The sequence below is a fragment of the Leuciscus leuciscus genome (genome assembly GCF_965113295.1).
Source record: "Leuciscus leuciscus genome assembly, chromosome: 19".
Taxonomy (NCBI): domain Eukaryota; kingdom Metazoa; phylum Chordata; class Actinopteri; order Cypriniformes; family Leuciscidae; genus Leuciscus; species Leuciscus leuciscus.
The window spans coordinates 3,803,587-3,819,525 of record NC_138743.1 but is presented as its reverse complement, the minus strand read 5'-3'; the positions used below and the strand labels follow the sequence as shown (position 1 = coordinate 3,819,525).

Here is a 15,939-nt window from a genome sequence, read left to right as displayed (position 1 = left end):
GGATTCAAAAAGATAGCGACGGCACTAAATGTTCCAGCCCGATCTCACGGGAAAACGTACAAATTCTACAAAGTGGCTAATTCGTACGAATTCATACGACCTGACTCGTACGAATTAGTACGATTTTTGCAAAATCGTACATATTTTACGAATTGGCCAATTCGTATGAATTCATACGAATGACCTACCCCTGACCCCGCCCCTAAACCTACCCATCACGTGGGTTTAGACAAATCGTACAAATTCGTACGAGTGAGGTCGTACGAATTAGTACGAATTAGCCAACTTTTTATCATTCGTACGAATTCGTACGAATTGGTCGTGAGATAGCGTTGAATGTTCCTAGAGACAGAGCCGATCAGCCCTATACGCACACTATGCAAGTTGCGTAGGGCCCCGCAAATTACTCAAGGTCCCGCCTCCCCCTCGTGTCAAAGCGCGTCAATCAAAGTTTACAATATCGATGAGAAAATTAAGCGGAACTATCCTTCTGGTCACGAAAAGAGAGGAAAAAAAACACCATGAGAGTGAATTGCGGGAACAGCAATCAGGTAGACTTGTGTTTTCTCCTCTCCAAGTTTGATGTCAGCAAAGAACAGTAAAGTTAAGTTGATGTGCATCTATCTCTAGTCTGTCTGGGCAGTGCATATTTTGGTCTTTCTGCGTCTTGCTTACACTTCCAGGGCTGTGTTCTGTGACTTTGTGCCTGACACAAAAAATAGTGCGAGTGAAATACAACTTTTACGTTTGATAAACGACTAAGGGCAACGGTGTTTGTTTATAAACTGCAGCTCAGAAAAGATAACCGTGTCGTGCGTTAACATGCGTTCATATGCGCGTGCTCCTCAATGAGGAGTGCCATCACGGAGTCCTCATTATAGGCACTCATACTTTAAAACAAGACAAGGATTATCTAGACTCCTAGTCAGTTTAGTTACAACTCTGCAATAAAGCAAGATGGAAAGCAATATATTGACATTGACTATTGATTTATAGGCTATATTGCTTTTAAAATGTTGATTGGCTGGACATACTGGTCAATATGGATGCACATCCCTCAGTAAATAATAACCATCAAGTATCAAGTATTGCTTTTATCATTTAAAACACAGTGACATGCTATGACAAGCCATTTTAGCTTTTATTCATTCACAGGATGCATTTTTTATATCAATAATTAAATTTATACAATTTAAAATGTGAATTCTTGGTATTAAGAATGTACTTTTTCTAGTAACAATGTCTATTTTTGATATCAGGAATTACATTTTCATTAGTACTAGTTACTGGGGTGTCAGGTGTGACTGTTGTGTGGCAATGGCAAATGGTTTACATGGGTCATGTAGGAGGGCCCTGTGGCGAGGGGGGCGTGGTTTTGCGAAGTCTGTAGCGGGAGAGAGAGGACGGAGCAGAGCGGTGAGTAAGTAGGTCAAGTGCAGATGATAAACACCTGTGTCTGATTGCAGTAATTGGCGTGGAGAGACCGGATATAAGCCGGCGAGAATGAGAGAGAGGGAGAGAGAGCTAGACTGGGACCTCGTGCTGCCTACACTTTTGCAAGGAACAACTTGAGAAACCGGACTGTTTATTTTTGTTTTGTGCTGTGCTTGCGTGCACGGTGAAGGCGCTCTGTGCGCAACCTTTTATTTACTTTTGAGAAACTTGCTAATAAAAACGAGTGTCCCAGTATTCGCCGACCCCTGTCTTCTTCCTTCCCTCACCCACAACACTGAACCTCATCACAGGCCCCTTTACAGAATTTTGCTTAGGGCCCCAGGGAGGTCAGGATCGGCTCTGCCTAGAGACACCGATAGAAATGTAGTTCGCAAGTTGAAAGTTAAAGGAACAGTGGTTACACTACTTGGACAGGGCAGAAAAGGGAAGATATCAACGGCAGATTTCTGAGAAGGCATGTTCAGAAAAGCCCTTGAGTGACTGCAAAAAACCTTCAGCAAGACTTGGTGGCAACAGGCACTAAGGTTTCAGTTTGCACAGTAAGGCTCGTACAAAAAAGCACAAGAAAATAACTCAAAATCACATAAATAAACCACAGAAGTTTTGGGATTCTGTTCTGTGGTGCAATGAACTGGATCTTTTCGGCCCTCTGGATCAGCGGTATGTCTGGAGGAAGAAGAATGAAGCATATGCTGTAAAGAACTCTGTCTACAGTTCAGCATGGTGAGGCTCGTGATGCTCTGTGGCTGATTTATATCCTCTAGCTCTGGAAACCTGCAGAGTGTGGAAGACAAGATGGATCCACTGAAGTATCAGGAAGTCCTGGGAGAAAACATCATGCCGTCAGTGAGGAAGCTGAAGCTTGGACCTTCACACAGGACAATGATCCCAAGCATACCTCAAACTCCACCAAGGCTTGGTTTCAGAAGAAGTCCTGGAAGATTCTACAGTGGCATCACAGTCACCTGACTCGAACCCCATAGAAAATCTCTGGTGGGATTTGAAGAAAGCGGTTCCAGCACACAAACCCAAGAATATTCCTGAACTGGAGGCCGTTGCTCATGAGGTTCCTCAGAAACGCTGCCAGAAGCTGGTGTCTGGTTTTACATCTCATTTGCAGCAGGTCAGAACAGCAAAAGGGTTTTCTACTCAGTACTAAAGATGCTTGCCAGATTTTGAGACTGCAGAAGACATTAAAAGTTGCATTTTCAGTTGAATTTGGGGAAACCACTTGAGACATTTGTTGAGTTGAGCTATTTCAATTACTTTTGTTTGATTTGTCCATTATTTATACATTTCATATATATATATATATATATATATATATATATATATATATATATATATATATATATATATATATATATATATATATATATACACACCAATATGCAAACATGCAAATTGGATAATATTCTACTGAAAGGGTAAAAAATCAAATGTTTGTTTTTAAACAGAAACTAAGTGATTTTTTCCTTTAGTAAGTTTATATAGGAAATGGGAACCACATTCATCAAGGTCACGTACGATCCTCAGCAGAGACTACTGGGATAGATAAACAACACTCTCTCTCTCACACACACACTCTCTCTCTCTCTCTCTCTCTCTCGCCCCCGTTACCTGGATCTGTGCTGCGCATCCGCGTGGATTCATCTCGCGCCTCATTGTCATTCACTCCGCGTTCATGCGCTTCGCCGCTGCTTCATTTTTCCATACGATTTCTGCTTCTCGCTGTGGGTCAGATTGGCTTCTTTTATTTGCAACGCTCCAGTCTTACAGCAAATGATCTGGACAGCCAGCGATCCCGCAAGTGTTCAGTTCTTCTCCGACTCTGAGGACACACGAGTGCGCGTGTCAGGATGATTCCTCGCTGAGGATGCACTATGATGGATGACCCATGGCTGTGATGTTCATGTTCCAGAATCTTCATCTTCTTCTTCATCATGTCTCCAGCAGCTCCGGTCACTGACAGCAGTGCTTCTGATGTCCTGCACGAGCACGAGCACACGGACGCGCCGCGGGAACTGGTGAGTTTCATCCGATGAGGGAAACCTTTGTTACAAACCACGACAGAAGACAAATCATAGTGTCTTTATTCTGTATGTTTCGCAACATGCAAGATAGAGAAGCTAATACATGCAATACGATTAATGTTTAATTGACACACACATGATGTGTGTGTGTGTGTGTGTGTGTGTGTGTGTGTGTGCACGTGAGTGAGAGAGTAGATACACAAAGACACGTTCAAATGCAGTGGCAGACAGTAAAAAAAAATTTTTTTAAACTCATATATGATCATATTTCACCACACAGTCAAATTAATAAAATCAATTTCTTTTTCTTAAAATACTTAGCATTTATATGCACCTGAAAAGCATTGTTCATTTGATGTTTGATTATTTGTTCTTATTTTATGACTGTTTGCTTGTATTTAATAGTGTTAATAAATGTAAATAATAATGGTATCTAATATTTTGGTGCAATTACTGCCTGTTTTTGCAACAACAACAACAACAAAAATCACATGCCATTGGTAGGTGTGGCAAAAATATATAGTATTATGTAAATAACGTAAATAAAAATCTTAAATATTTTTCAAAATAATTTTATTAAAAAATATTATTTTATTGATTTATATAAATTAAATATGATTGTATGCATTTATTTAAATTAAAAATAGATTTTTAATTTTTTTTATTAAATGTTCTACATTTTGGAGTGAATATGCATGTTTTTATGAGATTCACCCAATTACTGTTAAGTAACATTTAAGTTGTTTTTAATGATAGATCATATATTTTCATAATGACTTGCCTGCAAAAAGTGGGACCTGAATGCATTTCACAGTAGTGCCGATAATGTCTTACTGTGTATTTTCAAATTCAGACACAAACAGAATAAAAAGATTATACTCTTTATTAAATCAATGAAGTTGAGGAGCATGTTAAGGGCCGTCCTGACTGCAACTAAACCCCAGAAAGTCATTGTCTGTTATGTCATGTTACTAAAATGACCATCTCAAGAGCACTATAATAGTCTGAATGAAAGTGGGACACCCTGCTCACACTTCCCAAAATATACAGGACGATCCCAGCAGAGAATCCTCAGTATATCTTGACTGAAAGAGCCTCAGGGTTTGGGCTTGAGCACATTACAGAGGCTTTGTTTCACTGCTGAAGTGATTCGTCCCCAGGATGGTTGGGAACACAGAACTGTTAGGAATCTCACGCTGAACACATGATTTGGCTGCTGATTAAAGATGGTGATTAACTCTTGTGATCAGTATTTCCTCAGACGTGCTTCCCCTTTGGGTCGATGGAAGCTCTTTATTCAGTAATTACGTTTCAAAGTGCCTCCAAATGATGTGCATGAACACTTGCACTCAAAGAAAAGGGATTTGAACTATAACCTGTTTACAAAATTAAACGGCATGTCATTCACATTCAAAGACCCAATTAGCTCAACTTATGAAGGGCAATGAGGTTTCTGAACCACATGTTTCGGCATTAACCACATCAGTTGGTGTCAGAGTAACCCAGTGGTGTTATTTTAATATCACTGATATACTATTATTGATAGTGTTTGTTAATATTTGTAACTATGTTATATTTTCTGTTTTCATTGTCATTTCGAGTTTTTGCAATTTTGTTGTTTCTGTAATTTGTATTAGTTTTTTTCATACTTCATCATTAAATACAAATTTTCATCTATTTTTTAATTTAATTTTTGTATTTAAACTAAATGAAAATGAGAAATGTTGAAGTTAATGTTATTTTATTTTAAGTAATGCATTTTTTTTTAAATGTATTGTTATTTTAGTTTTAGTTGATGATAATAACCCTGCTGGTGAGGGTGTATTTTGGTTTATTCCAACATGCAAAATAATTTAAATTCATAATTATTTCAAGTGAATGTATCTTGATTATTTTAAACAATTTAGATATTTGTATTGGAAAACAGGACAAAAATACTGAGGAAGATATGAATTTTTCAAATGTATGCAACATTTAATGCCATGACTTTCACAGCAAATTTTAAAGTGTTAAATCCACACTCTTGTTTTCACATATTCAAATTATTTCACATAAATGAATTTAAGACTTTCTGCTCTGATCTAAGGCAAATTAAGACTTTTTAAGACTCAGTTTGGTAAATAAATACATGTATGCCACATTTGAGCAGCATTAAACAATTTTTCTGATTATTTGAATTAATTGATTGTATTTGACATAAAGATAACACAGAAACATTTAATATGGTGATTATAGAAATGACCCTTATAAGAAATCCACCTGGAAATCAATGCATAATTCTTTAGATATTCCATCATGAAGTACAGAAAGCTAAATACATAATCAAAATTGTGTCATTATTTTCTCATACTGACATAAAAAAACTCCTTTTATGAGTGTTTGCTACAATATCTATAAATAAAGGCTTTAGATGACATGCAATTTCAGTCAAAAGTCTATTATAAATGTAAAACCCCTCATATCCGGTGTGTGCCCACTAATGTCAGAATCAAACCCACGCCCTTTAGGTTTGGTTAACAACATCGTGGTTCATAAACCAATCTTTTTTTTCTGCAGAATGTCCTCATTCAACCTCAAATTCTTTGGTCCCTCGGTGACTTCATGTTATTGATCACATGTCTGACATACTTGAAAGGATGTGAGGAAACTCAAACACTAAAAAAACAAATTGCATTGTATATTAATGTCTGAGAAATACTTCATAAGGGCTACTTGTCATAAGTGCTCTGGCTCCCGCTGAGAGCTCCAGCGGTGCGGGCCTCCAGGGGCCGGGCTAAAAGGTAGAGCGGATAATTATGGAAGAGCGTTATCAATTATTTAATGCCTACTGCCATGTTAAGGGCATAAGACATGGCATGCCATCTCATACTCAAGAAAAACGTAAGAAATATAAAGCAAACCTACTTTAAATACATGCAACAAGCACCACCTCTGGCCTGCTACTTCCACAAAGGCTCCTGAAATCAACTAAATCAGGCAATGTGATGAAACGGAAGTTGCGATAGTCTTTGTTTAGCCCTATTTTGACGTATAATAACAAAGTGAAACACTTTCTGGAAGGAGAACAAATGTGGGCGGGGCTTGATTTTGTCTGTGAGGAATTGATTGGATGGTTGTGGTTTGCTATTGGCTGATCTCATGTGAGTGACAGGTTATTGCCCCGCCCCTTATCATCAGAGAAAAGATGTTGCAAGAGGGAGGGGAAGATAATATGCAACAAAATAATGATGTGCATGGATAAATCATTTTATAATAAATACTGCAATATTCCATAAAAAAAAAGAAGTAAATTTTGATTTAATGGTGACTTTAACACTTGAATGTTTGAATGAAATTAACCCTTGATATATCAGAGCTCGAACAAATACCTTCCAGCTAGGCAAGAGGACATTAAATCCTGGACTGGATTTTCTACAAACGGGGATTCAATTGATATCAATTCATTTAGCGGATGCTTTTATCCAAAGTTAATTACAAATGAGGAAAATTACAAGCAATTTGTCATCAAAGTATACAAAATTCCTAGTAATAAATTCAAGGACACCTTAAAGCATTAAAGCAGATCAATAAAATAGCAACACAAAAAGACAAACAAAAAGGGGTAACACTTTATTTTACAGTGTCCTCCTTGTTACATATTATGTTACATGTACTTACCATAGTAATAACAGTAAATTATGCATAATTACATGCAACTAACCCTCAACCAAACCCTAATCCTATAGTAATACATGTAGTTAATTATAATTACTCAGTACTTAAATGTATAAATACACTGTAACAGTGACACCTTAAAATAAAGTGTAGCCCAAAAAGGTTTTAATCTGAGTTTTATACTGGGAAATAGAATCCAGCTGGAAAATATGCAATGGTAAAGAATTCCATAATTCCGGCGCTGCAACTAAACGCCCTAGAAGAACCGGGAAAAACACTCAACTTGGAATTTGGAACAGCCAATAAATCTGCAAAAGATTCTCTCAAAGAACATGATGGAGATTTGGTTCCTTCCCACTGTCGCCTTTTCCACCTTTGTTGCCATTGGCTTGACTTGCTTAGTTGGGGATATTAAATTTAACATTTTATTAAATATTCAACAATAATATTGATCTGCCTGCAATTGACACTATTATACAAGAACTGAACTGAGCTGGACGATGACATAATGGTTTACTCAGAGCGGCTATAAATGAACTAAATTAATAACTTTTTTAAAACAAAAATGAGGACACCAAGAGGAGCCAAATTATGAAAAGCTTTGTAGGTAAGCAACAAAAATTTGTAATGGACACGATAACGAACCAGTAAAAGAATAGGTCAGAAGTACGTGAATGGGTAATAATCCCTGTCAATCCGTGATGTTCCCAAATGTAATAAGCTGAGAAAGTGATGATCGGAGTCTAGCAAAGTTACCTAATGCCTGGATGGTTCAGATTACACGATTTTAGCCCGATTTTGGCACGATCCGTTTGACGTGGGGATTCGCAAACGACAACGGGCGTCGGGACGCAAGATTCGATCGTTTCATCTCGTATAGTGTGTCATAGTGGGCGACAACCTACTGCGATGCTTCACGACATCACCTGCGATGCTTCACGGTGCTTCACGACATCACGACAAAAAGACTAGCATGTTTATTTTTTTAACGGTCCTCCACGACGACGGCGCGCGAGTGAGTGAGAGTGTGTGTTCGCGAGAGAGTGAGCGAGTATGTGTGACTCAGTGTGCGCGAGAGTGAGTGTGTGAGTGAGAGAGCATGTGTGAGTGTGTGCGTGTATGTGAGTGAGTGAAGGCTATGTGAGTGAGCGTGTGTATGTGCGAGTGAATGAGTGTGTGAGACGGCTCACGATGACTGGTCGGAAAACAACGTGTAGTCTGACATGTTTCTTGTCCACGACATGACAAGATTTTTAGGAGTCAAAATCGTGTAATCTGACACAGTGACTATCGTAACAGATAAAAAAAATCGTGTAATCTGAACCAGGCATAAAAGAAACAATGCAATATGTGTGAAGTACATCACACTTTATTAAAAATAAAGGTTCCATAAGGTGGTTTTCGCAGTGATGCGATGGAAGATCCATTTTTGGTCCCTCAAAGAATTTTTCTGTAAACAATTCTTAAAAGAACCATTATTTTTCATAGTATGAAGAACATTTAAAAAATCTAAAGAACCTTTTGTGGAATAGAAAGGTTCCATGAATGGTAAAGGTTCTTCATGGAATCATAAATACCAATTAAGAGCCTTTATTTTTAAGGCCTTGTTCACACCTTGTGTTAAGATTGGTTTTGGTCGATCGGATCACAAGTAGACGAGGGAGACACATCCCGTTTACACCTGGTGTTTTAATCCGTCTCTTTTGTCCACTTTCAACTGTCCTGATTTCTTTGAGGTTTCTTTTTAGTTTCTGCTCTGACAGCCTCAAGACCAGCCGAATGCTGTGAGTGTGTGTGTTAGACACCAGGAATGGAGAGAGAACATTTGGTACGTTTTTTATCTTCAAACCAAACTTGGGTCTCTAGCCGACAGAGTTTAAACCCCGTCTGGCTAGAGCTCTTCCCATAATGTTCACGCATTAGTTCAGTAAGAGGAGAGTTGTCGACTTTTGTGGCTGTTCGAACACATGAGCGTTTACACTACGAAAGCAATCCGGTCTAATGCATTTTCAACCACACAAACTGTTTTAGACCTCGTTTACACCTGTATTTACACCCAAGTTTGGTTTGAAGATGAAAAAAGTACCAAACACAATGTTCCTGATGTCTAACACACACTCTCGCAGCGTTTCGCTGGTCTTGAGGCTGTCAGAGCAGAAACTAAAGCTGATAATCTCCTTATGTTTTTCTGTCATCTCCGGTCGCGTTCATATGTAAATTTATGCGAGCTTATTTCATCCATTAGATCGAAAGATCTGAAGAATCCATACATTTACCCACTCATAGACCCTCCCCTCGAAGAAATCAGGATGAAAGTGGAAAAAAAGAGACGGATTAAAACACCCGGTGTAAACGGGAATGTCTCCCCCTCGTCTACTTGTGATCCGATCGACCAAAACACATCTTACTATCAGGTGTAAGCAAGGCCTTAGAGTGTATGTACATCTCATTTTTTACAGTACAAGACATGCTTTCTTGAATTTTCCCTATGGGTGAAAAAGTGCCACAGATCTATTTCTCACTTCTCCAGGGCATTGTTTCACTTCTCCTTTTCTATCATTTATATCTTTACAGCAACGACCCTTGAAGCAGTCCCTGAGCAAGTCCCTGTGTCGCGACTCGCACTGGAAATGCCTTCTTCTGTCGCTGCTAATGTACAGTTGTGTGATCGCGATGACCTGGTGCCAGGTCACGAAGGTCACGCGTCTCTCCTTCGACAGCGCCTTCAAGGGCAAGTCCATGATGTACCACGACAGTCCCTGCTCAAACGGCTACATCTACATCCCAGTGGCTTTCCTCGTCATGCTCTACGTGGTTTATCTAGCGGAGTGTTGGCATTGTAACTCACGCAATGAACTTAAGTTTAAAGTAGACCTGGAGAGCATCACCGAGCGCGTGCATCGCATGCAACAAGCCACGCCGTGCATCTGGTGGAAGGCTATAAGCTATCACTACGTACGCCGGACGAGACAAGTAACTCGCTACCGCAACGGGGACGCTTACACGACCACGCAGGTTTACCACGAGCGCGTGAACACGCACGTCGCCGAAGCCGAGTTTGATTACGGGAACTGTGGGGTTAAAGACATTTCCAAGCACTTAACAGGCCTAGACAGCTTTCCTGTGACCAGGCTACGCTTCACCAAGTGCTTTAGTTTCGCTAACGTCGAGTCCGAGAACTCCTATCTGACGCAAAGAGCACGTTTCTTCACCGAGAACGAAGGACTTGATGATTACATGGAAGCTCGAGAAGGAATGCACCTCAAAAACGTTGAGTTTAAGGAATACGTGCTTGCATGTGCTGATCCGGATCGCTTGCCTTGGTACGCGTCGCGGTTTAGCTTCTGGTTGGCGGCGGCGCTGACATTATCCTGGCCGCTGCGCGTCCTAGCGGAGTATCGCACGGCGTACCTTCATTATCACGTGGAGAAGCTTTTTGGGTTTGACTATGTCGCCGTTACGCCGCTGGACGAGAGGCCATTTTGCCGGCACATCCCGCGGGTAAACACCATCGACAGCACAGAGCTCGAGTGGCACATTCGCTCCAACCAGCAACTCGTTCCAAGTTACTCCGAAGCCGTGCTAATGGATCTGGCACAGCAGTCCAGCTGTAACACGTTCTCGTCTCGCGGGATTGGCGCGGCCGGTGGAAGAGGCTTCGGTGGATATCGGCAGAACTGTGAGCGCTGTCATCGGTCCATCAGCAGCTCGTCGATATTCTCGCGTAGCGCGTTGAGCATCTGCAACACTAGCAGTCCGCGGTTACCCTTCAGCGGCAGCCGGTTCTCGCTGGGACGTTTGTACGGCTCACGTCGGAGCTGCCTTTGGAGAAGTCACAGTAGTAGCTTAAACGACCCCGGCTGCCCGACGGAAAGCACACAATGTTTGGCCGGTCAGTCAGCCAATGAGGAGAGCCCACCTTCTCCACCGGCCTATCAGGACGCGTTGTATTTCCCCGTGCTGATCATCCACCGTAACGAGGGCTGCCTCGGTCATGACCGCCATTCACTGCACCGTAACGGATCCTGCGTGGAGACTTCGTTATAGCATTTGCAAAAGGACGCTATAATAAATCCAAAAAGAAAATTTGCAAACTGATGATTCTTGATTTGTGGAACAGACTGGTACTGAAACTGCTATGCCCAAATGAGAGAATGCTTAATTGTTGTACAATAGCACACATGTACAATAACGTTAACATTGACAAACGAAAAAATTTTCACATTAAAAACACATTAAGAAAGTACATTGGGTTTCATTTGAGTTCATGTTGACTTTAAATGAAATTTGCAAATGGCATGGAACTTTTTTTTTCTTTTCTTTTTTTCACTTTGGTGATTCAGAAATGTCAGTTTCAGTGGTTATGCTAAAAATCTTTACTTCCCCCCCTTATGATAGCACAGAAATAACTTTAACTGAATGGGACATAGGCCTAATTACATTTCTTCATAACAAATGCAGTCTGACTTTTATGAGGATGTTAAAGGAATAGTTCACTGAAAAATTAACATTAATATCCCATTATTTATGTCTCGTCATACGGCCGTTACCGGAAGCAAGAGATTATAGTTTATAAAGTTATAAATATGAATATTTTTCATAGAAAAATGCATTGTTTCGCTTCAGAAGGCCTTTATTAACCCCTTGGAGTCATAAGGATTACTGTTATGATGCATGGATGAGCTTTTTTGGCCTTCAAAAACTCTATTGTTTTTATATAACTCTGATTGTGTTGAAAGAAGATAGTCATATACAGCATTTGTGAGTAAATTATGGGATAATTTAGATTTTTGGGTGAACTATCCCTTTAACACACGTATTCAGCTTCTTAAACATCTGCCAAACTACTTCGCACACTGCATTTGAAGTCAACATGAAATGGCATTCATAACCCATTTTACTTCCATAATAGAACATCTTTATAAGTACAACAAAATATTTAAAGAAAAGAAAAAAAAAGAGAAATGATCATTGTAAAAATGTAAAAGTTGATGAAATGAAAAGATGAAGATGAAATTTAAACATCATTCTAAAAAAAAAAAAGATTTGCAATAACATGCATTGACAAATCGTTGACATCAAAAACACATTAAGAAAGTTCATGTAAATGAAAATTGTCTATATTGAATAAATAAATAAAACATACTTTGGTCATTCAATCAGAATGCAACAAAACATTTGTACATTTTTGCAATGTATATAATATATAGATCAACAGCTTTGAAATAACGTGTTTCCTAAAAAAATGTTTATCATTATGAACATAAAATAATTTTTATTAAAATTAAAAAGGATGATACAGAACAGATGATTCAGTAAAAAATTCTTACAAAGTATTCATAAACCTGTTTCTTTTCTGATCTATTTATGGCAACAGTGTCTGTGCTTTGAATAATTTAATACATGCAGCCTGAAGGACATGAGAACCTCAAACAAAACACATAATCTTTCAAATGTCCTGCTAGATCATTAATAAACATTATCTTATACATGTAAGATAATATTTAATATGTAAGGTCGGATCAACTGAAGCATTATTTATTATAATTATTTTTCACATTTTCTGCAACTACCTCTTTTTATATGGAATGTAAGTGCCTCAGACTGTATTATTTTAGTGTTTATGTTGAATTATTTAAAAGCTTATAACTGTTGACACTGCATTTATATAAATGTAAAAGTTACTGTGAAAAGTCAAATATGTCGTAATCATTTTGAGCCGTAAGATCGGTCCCTCGGAAAAGCACATCTAAAAATAAGCCCCTCACACAAATAATGTTCAAAATGAATCTTAAAATTAGAAATATAAATATAGATGTTCACGTTCTGTCAAATCTTGAAACTGCAAAGTCGAGGGCAAATATTTGCTGCAGAATATAGATATGTCTTTGTTCACTTACTGTACATCAGAACCAAAAATGATCCCTTGTTTTCAGAGAATCAGAACTCGTTTGTATAAAACATTGGCAAAATAATCTATAAAAGCACAAGCTAACTGCATAATATATAGAGTTAACCTCTGCATGACCTCTGACCTCCGACAGAGAGTGAAGCACAGGCTCAAGCTCACAATCTTTCTGTTTCCAAATCACTTCGTCCTGAAGTTTAAAACTAGTCCAGAATAAGAATCGTTGCTACAAGCTTCCTTGAGGCCGGTTTAAAATTCACAAATGTATCATTTGTTTTTATTATTATTCATTTTCAATAATTTCATAATTATGATATTCAATTATGTCTGGGTCATATTTTACCCAAAATTAAAAGGAAATTATACTTTGCATAATAAAACTACTTTTTCATGACAATTAGGCACATTTCCCTTTCAAATGGTGATATTTGTGAAATAATAATAATAATAATCATTTTCTCCCCCAAAAAAACATCTAAATGCTATTTTCTTTATGCAAAATAAATACAAATAATTTCTTATTTTATTCTTTTAATTTTAGGGCAAACAATTATCCAGACAATATACACTACAGGTCAAAAGTTTGGAATAATTAAGATTTTTTAATGTTTCTGAAAGAAGTTTCTCATGCTCACCAAAGCTGCATTTATTTGATTAAAAATACAGTAAAAAGAGAAATATTGTGAAATATTATTACAGTTTAACATAACTGTTTTCTATGTGAATATATGTTAAAATGTAATTTATTCCTGTGATCAAAGCTGAATTTTCATCATCATTACTCCAGTCTTCAGTGTCACATGATCCTTGATTTGATGCTTATTCATTATCAATTATTATTGGTGCTCAATTATTAATTTACATTTAATCATTTAGCAGACACTATTATCCAAAGCGACTTACAAATGGTGGTTCTTACTGTTATCAATGTTGACATTTTTTTTTGCTGTTTAATATTTTTGTGGAAATCATGATACATTTTTCAGGATTTTTTGATGAACAGAAAATTCAATTCTTCTTAAATTAAAGACATAATAAATGTCTTTCACGGGAATAAATTACATTTTACTATATATTCACAGGTCTTTCAAGTTGTGATAATATTTCACAATATTACGGTTTTTATTGTATTTAAAAAAAATAAATGCTGCCTTGAGCAGAAGAGACTTATTTTTCAATAAAATAAAATAAAATTCGCAATTATTCCAAACTTTTGACCGGTAGTGTATTAATTGACAGAATTCAGGAGATTCATCCTAGTATGTACATTAAGAGGACCAAGAGTTTCCAGGTGACCACATTTTGTAACTTTGGAAAGAAAATCTGTTCTATGTCTTGATATATTATAATAGGAAACATGTTGTATAACAAAAAGAAACTTTTATGTGCACCGAAAATGTCACAATTTTGAAGGCAATTGTTTATTTGACCATTACATGTGTGCATACAGTAAACGTCAATGTGACTGTGGATGTATTGAATAACAAGATATTGTGTGTGTGTGTGTGTGTGTGTGTGTGTGTGTGTGTGTGTGTGTGTGTGTGTGTGTGTGTGTATGTCAATAATCAGTATCACAATGCTGAAACAAATTCAAAATGACAGAAAGTGATTATTTCTCCTGAATGTTTTATGACATTGGGTGGAAAGTCTATTCATTAAATATCCCACTGATCAAATGATACTTTATAATCATGGATGATTATTGTAATTCCCTGCCGTTCTGATGCCATGGACGATGTTCAGTGGAAATAGAGCTTACACAATAACCAGTGTCATATATCAGTCTGTAAACACTATGTTGCCTATAAAATATGTGGCATATCTCAGGTTAGATGCCAAACATGTGTGTACAAATTGAATAAAACTCCTGCTCTTTTGGTGAATTTGCATCTGTGCGCATTATCTTTCATCAAAAATGTCGCCTGGTCTGTGTGGACCAGTCAAAAATGAGAACTAATAAGCTATTAGGCATTCATTCAGGTCTGGCTCCTGGTACTGATAAAAGTTTGGGGTCTGTAAGATATTTTTTTTTTTTGAAAGCTCAACAAGGCTGCATTTATTAATCAAAAATACAGTAAAAACAGTAATATTGTGAAATATTATTACAATTTAAAATAACAGTGAATATATATTAAAGTGTAATGTATTCCTGTGATCAAAGCTGTATTTTCAGCATCATTACTCCAGTCTTCAGAAACATTTCAAGAATCAAATCAAGAAACGATTCTGATTATTATCAGTTGAAAACAGTTGTGAAGCTTTTTTGTGGAAACCGAGATAAAAAAAAAAATTGTGTTCTTTGATTAATAGGAAAGTTCAAAAAATGTCACTTTTGATCAATTTAATGCATCATTGCTGAATAAAAGATTTTTAAAACTCTTATGGATCCCAAAACATTTCACCAATAGTGTCCATAACACCCATTTTTAATCATCGGATCAGATCCCAATGGATAAATTCATTTTGGGACCCCATTTTTATTTCTTGTTGAATAAGTAAAATGCGTTTAATGTTAAAGTATAAAGCGGTGCATGATGTCCGACAAATACTGCCACTGTGAGTTGCATGTCATGATCTGTATGTATAATAAGCTTGATGAAAAGTACAGCGTCTTTAAACTTCAACTAACAGCTGGTCATCATTTCTACACTGAAGGAGATCTTCAACACACTCACTCTCAGTGACCTCTGCCACTCAACAAACGGCTCACTAATGATGAGCTCGTTCTCCTGCGGGAGTCTCTGACAGTCTGTCATGCACAGCTAATCATGAGCCAAACACACTGCTCTTACAGGCGATGACCACAACTATACCGGTAACTATATTAACATCCACACCAGCGCACAATATCGTTCTGGGATGCGCTTCCCGAAGCCGGTTGCAAGTTCC

General features: G+C 37.7%; 1 protein-coding gene and 2 long non-coding RNA genes across 3 annotated transcripts in view; 2 read left to right on the top strand and 1 right to left on the bottom strand.

Moving 5' to 3' along the window:
- Window positions 1-15,939, top strand: part of LOC309482145 — a 241,987-nt gene that overhangs the window by 97,325 nt on the left and 128,723 nt on the right. The window lies entirely within an intron of this gene.
- Window positions 1,751-7,638, bottom strand: LOC309482161. The gene is made up of 3 exons (XR_014200247.1): window positions 6,393-7,638; window positions 3,076-3,507; window positions 1,751-2,636 (listed from the first exon to the last, which is right to left on the bottom strand). It is a non-coding gene; the product is annotated as an uncharacterized lncRNA (long non-coding RNA).
- Window positions 3,350-14,291, top strand: tmem151ba (transmembrane protein 151Ba). The gene is made up of 2 exons (XM_082147246.1): window positions 3,350-3,482; window positions 9,717-14,291. The coding sequence occupies exons 1-2, from the start codon at window positions 3,399-3,401 to the stop codon at window positions 11,187-11,189; spliced, it is 1,557 nt and encodes a 518-aa protein (XP_082003372.1). The 5' UTR covers window positions 3,350-3,398; the 3' UTR covers window positions 11,190-14,291.